The sequence below is a fragment of the Bos indicus genome, chromosome 3 (assembly GCF_029378745.1).
Source record: "Bos indicus isolate NIAB-ARS_2022 breed Sahiwal x Tharparkar chromosome 3, NIAB-ARS_B.indTharparkar_mat_pri_1.0, whole genome shotgun sequence".
Lineage (NCBI taxonomy): Eukaryota > Metazoa > Chordata > Mammalia > Artiodactyla > Bovidae > Bos > Bos indicus.
Window position 1 is genome coordinate 119,511,505 of NC_091762.1, and position 6,213 is coordinate 119,517,717.

A 6,213-nucleotide genomic window follows, 5' to 3' on the forward strand; every position below is an offset into this window, starting at 1 on the left:
AAAAGAAGTAAAGCTCTCACCGTTTTTCAGATGACATGATACTATACACAGAAATCCCTAAGGATAATATCAGAAAATTATTAGAACTAATCAGTGAATTTAGCAAAGTTGCAGGATGCAAAATCAATACAAAAAACTCACTTGCATCTCTATATACTAACAATACAAAATCAGAAAGAGAAATTAAGGAATCAATCCCATTCACCATTGCAACAAAAAGAATTAAATATCTAGGAATAAACTTACCTAAGGAGACAAAAGAACTGTACACAGAAACTTACAAGACACTGATAAAAGAAATCAAAGATGACATAAACAGATGGAGAGATATTCCATGTTCCTGGGTAGGAAGAATCAATACTGTGAAAGTGGCTATACTACCAAATGCAACCTACAGATTCAATGTAATCACTATCAAATTTCCAATGGCATTTTTCACAGAACTAGAACAAAAAATTTCACAATTCATATGGAAACACAAAAGGCCCTGAATAATCAAAGTAGTTTTGAGAAAGAAGAATGGAGCTGAAGGAATCAACCTTCCTGACTTCAGATTATACTACAAAGCTACAGTCATCAAGGCAGTATGGTACTGGCACAAAAACAGAAATATATACCAATGGAGCAAGATAGAAAGCCCAGAAATAAACCCATGCCCTATGGGTACCTTATTTTTGACAAAGGAGGCAAGAATATACAACGGGGCAAAAACCACCTCTTCAGTCAATGGTGCTGGAAAAACTGGACAGCTACATGTAAAAGAATTAAATTAGAACACTTCCTAACACCATACACAAAGATAAATTCAAAATGGATTAAAGACCTAAATGTAAGACCAGAAGCTATAAAACTCTTCCAAGGAAAACATAGGCAGAACACTCCATGACATAAATCAAAGCAAGATCCTCTCTGACCCACCTCCTAGAGAAATGGAATTTAAAATGAAAGTAAACAAGTGGGACCTGATTAAACTTAAGAGCTTTTGCACAGCAAAGGAAGCTATAAGCAAGGTGAAAAGACAACCCTTAGAATGGGAGAAAATAATAGCAAATGAAACTGACAAAGGATTAATTTCCAAAATATTCAAACAGCTCATACAACTCAATACCAGAAAAACAAACAACCCAATCAAAAAGTGGGAAAAAGAGCTAAAGAGACATTTTTCCAAAGAAGACATGCAGATGGCTAACAAGCACATGAAAAGATGTTCAACATTGCTCATTATTAGAAAAAACCAAATCAAAACTACAATGAGATATCAATCACCTCACACCAGTCAGAATGGCCATCATCAAAAAGTCTACAAGCAATAAATGTTGGAGAGGGTGTGTAGAAAAGGGAATGCTCTTGCACTGTTAGTGGGACTGTAAATTGATACAGCCACTATGGAATACAGTATGGAGATTCCTTTAAAAACTAAGAATAAAACCACCATATGACCCAGCAACCCCACCTAGGCATATACCCTGAGGAAACCAAAATTGAAAAAGACACATGTATCCCATTGTTCATTGCAGCACTAGTTACAATAGTTAGAACATGGAAGCAACCTAGATGTCCATCGACAGATGAATGGATAAAGAAGTTGTGGTACATATACACAATGGAATATTACTCAGCCATAAAAAGGAATGCATTTAAGTCAGTTCTAATGAGGTGGATGAACCTAGAGCTTATTATACAGAGTGAAGTAAGTCAGAAAGAGAAAGGTAAATATAGTATTCTAACACATATATACAGACTCTAGGAAAACGGTACTGAAAAATTTATTTGCAGGGCAACAATGGAGAAACAGTCATAGAGAATAGACTTATGGACATGGGGAGGGGGAGGAGAGGGTGAGATGTATGGAAAGAGTAACATGGAAACTTACATTACCATATGTAAAATAGATAGCCAACGGGAATTTTCTGTACGGCACAGGAAACTCAAACAGGGGCTCTGTATCAAGCTAGAGGAGTGGGATGGGGAGGGACATGGGAGAGAGTTTCAAAAGGGAGGGGATATAGTGTACTTATGGCTGATTCATTTTGAGGTTTGACAGAAAACAAAATTCTGTAAAGCAATTATCCTTCAGTTAAAAAAATTAATAAAAACAAACCAAAGAAAAGTAAAAATAGACACAAGGGACTCCATCAAAGTTGAACATCTGTGCATTAAAGTCTTAACAGCATGAAAAGGCAACCTGTGGGATGGTGGGAAGTGTTTGCAAATCTTATGTCTGATACACAGTAGTATCCAGAATATATATATAGAGTTCCTACAACTTATATTAAACATCAAAGCATTAAAGCACATATACGACATTGTGAGAAAGCAATATACAACGTGGAAGAAAACGTTGAAATCCTTTAGAAAATGATCTTACTTATATTTGCTGGCTGTGCTGGGTCTTCGTTGCTGTTCTGGCTTTCCTCTAGTTGCAGATGGTGGGGCTACTCCTCACTGTGGTGTGCAGCTGCTCACTTTGCACACTCTCGTTGCTGTGGCACACACTCACTGCCCTGGCTCCTCTTTTGTGGAGCACGGGCTCTGGGGCATGCAGGCGTCAGTAGCTGCAGCTCCCCAGGTCTAGCACAGGCTCAGTAGTTGCGGTGTGCAGGCTTTGTGCTCCGCAGCATGTGGGATCTTCCTGGATCAGGATCAAACTCATGTCACCTGCATTGGTAAGCAGATTCTTTGACCACAAAGCCACCTGGGAAGCCCAAAAATGTTGAAAAATCTGATCTCTACTAAGAGGATAATATTCAGAATATATAAATAATTTCTACAATTAAACAGACCGATAACCAAATTGAAAGTGTTCATACTACTTGACGATTTCTCTAAAGATGACTTATAAATTGCAAGCAAACATATAAGAAAATGCTCAAAATCGCTAATCATTAGGAAAATGAAAAGAAGAAAGACATAACACTTCACAATCATGATGAGGGATACTGTGAGAAAAAACATATGTTGACTAGGATGTAAAGAAACTGAAATTGTTTCACACCGCTGGTGGGGATATGAAATGGTACAGCCATGATGAAAAGTACTATATGGGCTTCACAGGTGGCATTTGTGGTAAAGAACACACCTATTAATGCAGGAGATGTAAGAGACTTGGGTTTGATCCCTGGGAAGATGCCCTGGAGGAGGTGCTGCCGGATTCGTGGTCTCTGAAGGAAAAGATTTAACTCCAGGACCAAAGCCAGTCTCAGTCACTCAGGCTTTTGTGTAAATTTTGCTAAAAGTGAAAGTGACGGAGAAATCCTCTGTCATATAGAAGATGTCATAAGGGGGCGTACACATCAGAAGGGGGCAGGAGAGTACCCACCTCACTAGTTTAAGCAGGGCCTTGTATACTTCTCAACTAGCTGCTGGGAACAGATAAAATATACCTCAAGGCTGTGGGAATTTTGTCCAGACCCTTTCCCAGAACATACATCCTGGGATGACATCAGTATGAGATTAGCCAGAAGGAACAGGTTAACCCAGAGCTCAAGGTTAAGGAAGTTTTCACCTGGACTGTCTTCCTTAACATACATCCAAAGCTCAAAAAAAAAAAAAAAAAGGCATGCCTTTGAACAAGAGATACTGCTGCCTACAAGACCTACTTGTCTAAGGCAAAAGAATGTGAAAAAGAAGGAATGTTTACCTCCTCCTTGAAGGGTCTTACTTAGGCTTGGGCTCCTTATCAACCTGCCTAAGTTAACTTTCTCAAAGGGCCAGTGGAACTTTGGGTGTTAGGCATCAATGTTGGATCCCTAGGGCTCCCAGCTGCTGTCTGAGGGGAGAAACCCAGGGCAGGGAGCACTAGGAGTGTCTGAAGCAGGAGAACAGGTGCTCCCTGCTGCCCTGTTGGGTGGCGGCATCAGTGAACAGAAAGGGGAGGAGGAGGAACAGCCCACGTCAGGATTGAGGGGAGTAGGCAATGGCACCCCACTCCAGTACCCTTGCCTGGAAAATCCCATGGACAGAGGAGCCTGGTGGGCTGCAGTCCATGGGGTCACTAAGGGTCGGACACGACTGAGTGACTTCATTTTCACTTTTCATTTTCATGCATTGAAGGAAATGGCAACCCACTCCAGGGTTCTTGCCTGGAGAATCCCAGGGATGGTGGAGCCTGATGGGCTGCTGTCTACGGGGTTGCACAGAGTCAGACACGACTGAAGCAACTTAGCAGCAGTAGCAGCAGATGGTCTTCCTAATTCTTCTAGTTAGTTCTGGGTGACCCCATGCCATCTCTAAGGAGGTGCCAAGGCTGAGCATCCCAAGGCCCCTGCTAGGAAGTCCAGGGAGATTGCTGAATGCAGATTTACAAAGATTCAGCCTTAAAGTAGAGAGAGAGATCTCACAATTTCTTAGTCATGTACCTTCACTGGTAGATTTTGAATTGGGACCCATATCCTGCTTCAAAGACTCCTTGTTCATGACTCTGCCTACTGTGTGTTACCAAACTTCAAGTTTAGGGTCTTATCTGTGGACCATTAGTCTTTTGGTGGCAAAGATACTTTATCCATCTTTGCATCTCACACCTGTATACGTGTTTCATGATGTGCTTCCCTGAAAGGTTGAATAAGATGTTTAATGAAATAATGAATTGGGTCATGAGGAATGAATTTGTCAAACCAAACGCAGTGCCTCCCCCAAAGCACTCTTGTCCTCTCCTCAGGATACATTGTCCCCATCTGGTCACCCTCCTTCACGTGGCTGTGTGTTTCTGCCCCAGTCTCCACAGGGCATCCTTCACATCCTTGTTTCTCAGACTGTAGATGAGGGGATTCAGCATCGGGATGACCAGGGTGTAGAAGACAGAGACCACCTTGCCCTGCTCCATGGACTGCACAGCTCCCGGCTGGGCATACATGACAAAGACAGTCCCATAAAAGAGGGACACGGCTGTCATGTGGGAGCCGCAAGTGGAGAAGAGCTTGTGTCTCCCTCCTCCTGAGCGCATCCTCAGGATGGTCACTGTGATGTAGCCATAGGAGGTGAGGACCACGAGTGTGGTGCCCACGATGATGAGGCCACAAATGCCAAACATGACCAGCTCATTGATGGTAGTGTCAGCACAGGCAAGCTTGAGCAGAGGCGGCACATCACAGAAGAAGTGGTCGATGTGGTTGGAGCTGCAGAACGGGAGAGTGAATGTGAAGCTGGCCTGCAGGATGGAGTTGAGGCAGCCCCCGCAGTAGCAGCCCAGCACCAGGCGGGCACAGGCCGAGGGGCACATGGAGATGGGATAGCTCAGGGGGCTGCAGATGGCCATGAAGCGGTCATAGGCCATCACGGCCAAGAGGAATCCCTCAGTGGTGACCAGCAGGGAGAAGAAGAAGAACTGGGTGGCACATCCCTCAAAGGTAATGACCTTGGAGGAGGACAGGAAGTTAGCCAAGGCCTTAGGTGCAATGACAGACGAGTAACACAGGTCCACAAGTGAGAGGTTCTTGAGGAAGAAGTACATTGGGGAGTGCAGACGGGCATCCAGGGTGATGACCACCATCATGATGAGGTTCCCCAGGATGGCCACCACGTACAGGGCCAGGAACACTGCAAAGAGCAGGGCCTGGGTCTGCAGACCACCCTCAAATCCATCCAGCACAAACTCCTGCAGAGGCATCACTGAGAGGTTTCCATTTCTGTGAGGTGACATGGCCCTGAGCTGATGATACCCAGAGTAGACAGCAGAGAGCAGGCCGGGGCAGCAAGAGGGAGCAGGTCAAGGTCACAAGGTCATATCTCTTGTAAACCAGAGAGCCTTCAGTGCCTCACTGCCCACTGACTAAGAGACCACAGCTGCCCATTTCTGATGCACTCAGACTAACCTGAAATGCAAAGATTTCCTCCAATTCACTAAATCACAAACATGCAGATTCATTCCCTCTGTGGTAAAGTCTGAGCTGCTATTTATTGGGGCAGGGGCTGGGTGCTTCAGTGAGACCTTGCAGTGTGAGCAGCATTGCAGGCCCTTGTCCCTCCTCTCAGAGAAAAGCTTTCCACCCCCAAGGAAATGCCTCCTAATGGTGCCATTTCCACACTTGCTCATGTATTTTACCTTAAGTTATCTGTGCCTCAGTAACTAATTCATTAATTTTAGAAATGCGAACTGAGGGCCTCATACCTACCTGCTCTTGAGTTGGTGATGACTCCATCTCCAGGCAGGGAACAGAGCAGGAACCAGCCCCCATGAGGCAAATGTGTGTTTTCTGTCTGCTTCTCCTGCAACCC

General features: G+C 44.1%; 1 protein-coding gene across 1 annotated transcript; it reads right to left on the minus strand.

Moving 5' to 3' along the window:
* Window positions 1-4,687: 4,687 nt before the first annotated feature.
* On the minus strand, window positions 4,688-5,638 carry LOC139180129 (olfactory receptor 9S13-like). The gene has a single exon (XM_070781469.1). The coding sequence runs from the start codon at window positions 5,636-5,638 to the stop codon at window positions 4,688-4,690; it is 951 nt and encodes a 316-aa protein (XP_070637570.1).
* Window positions 5,639-6,213: the final 575 nt, after the last annotated feature.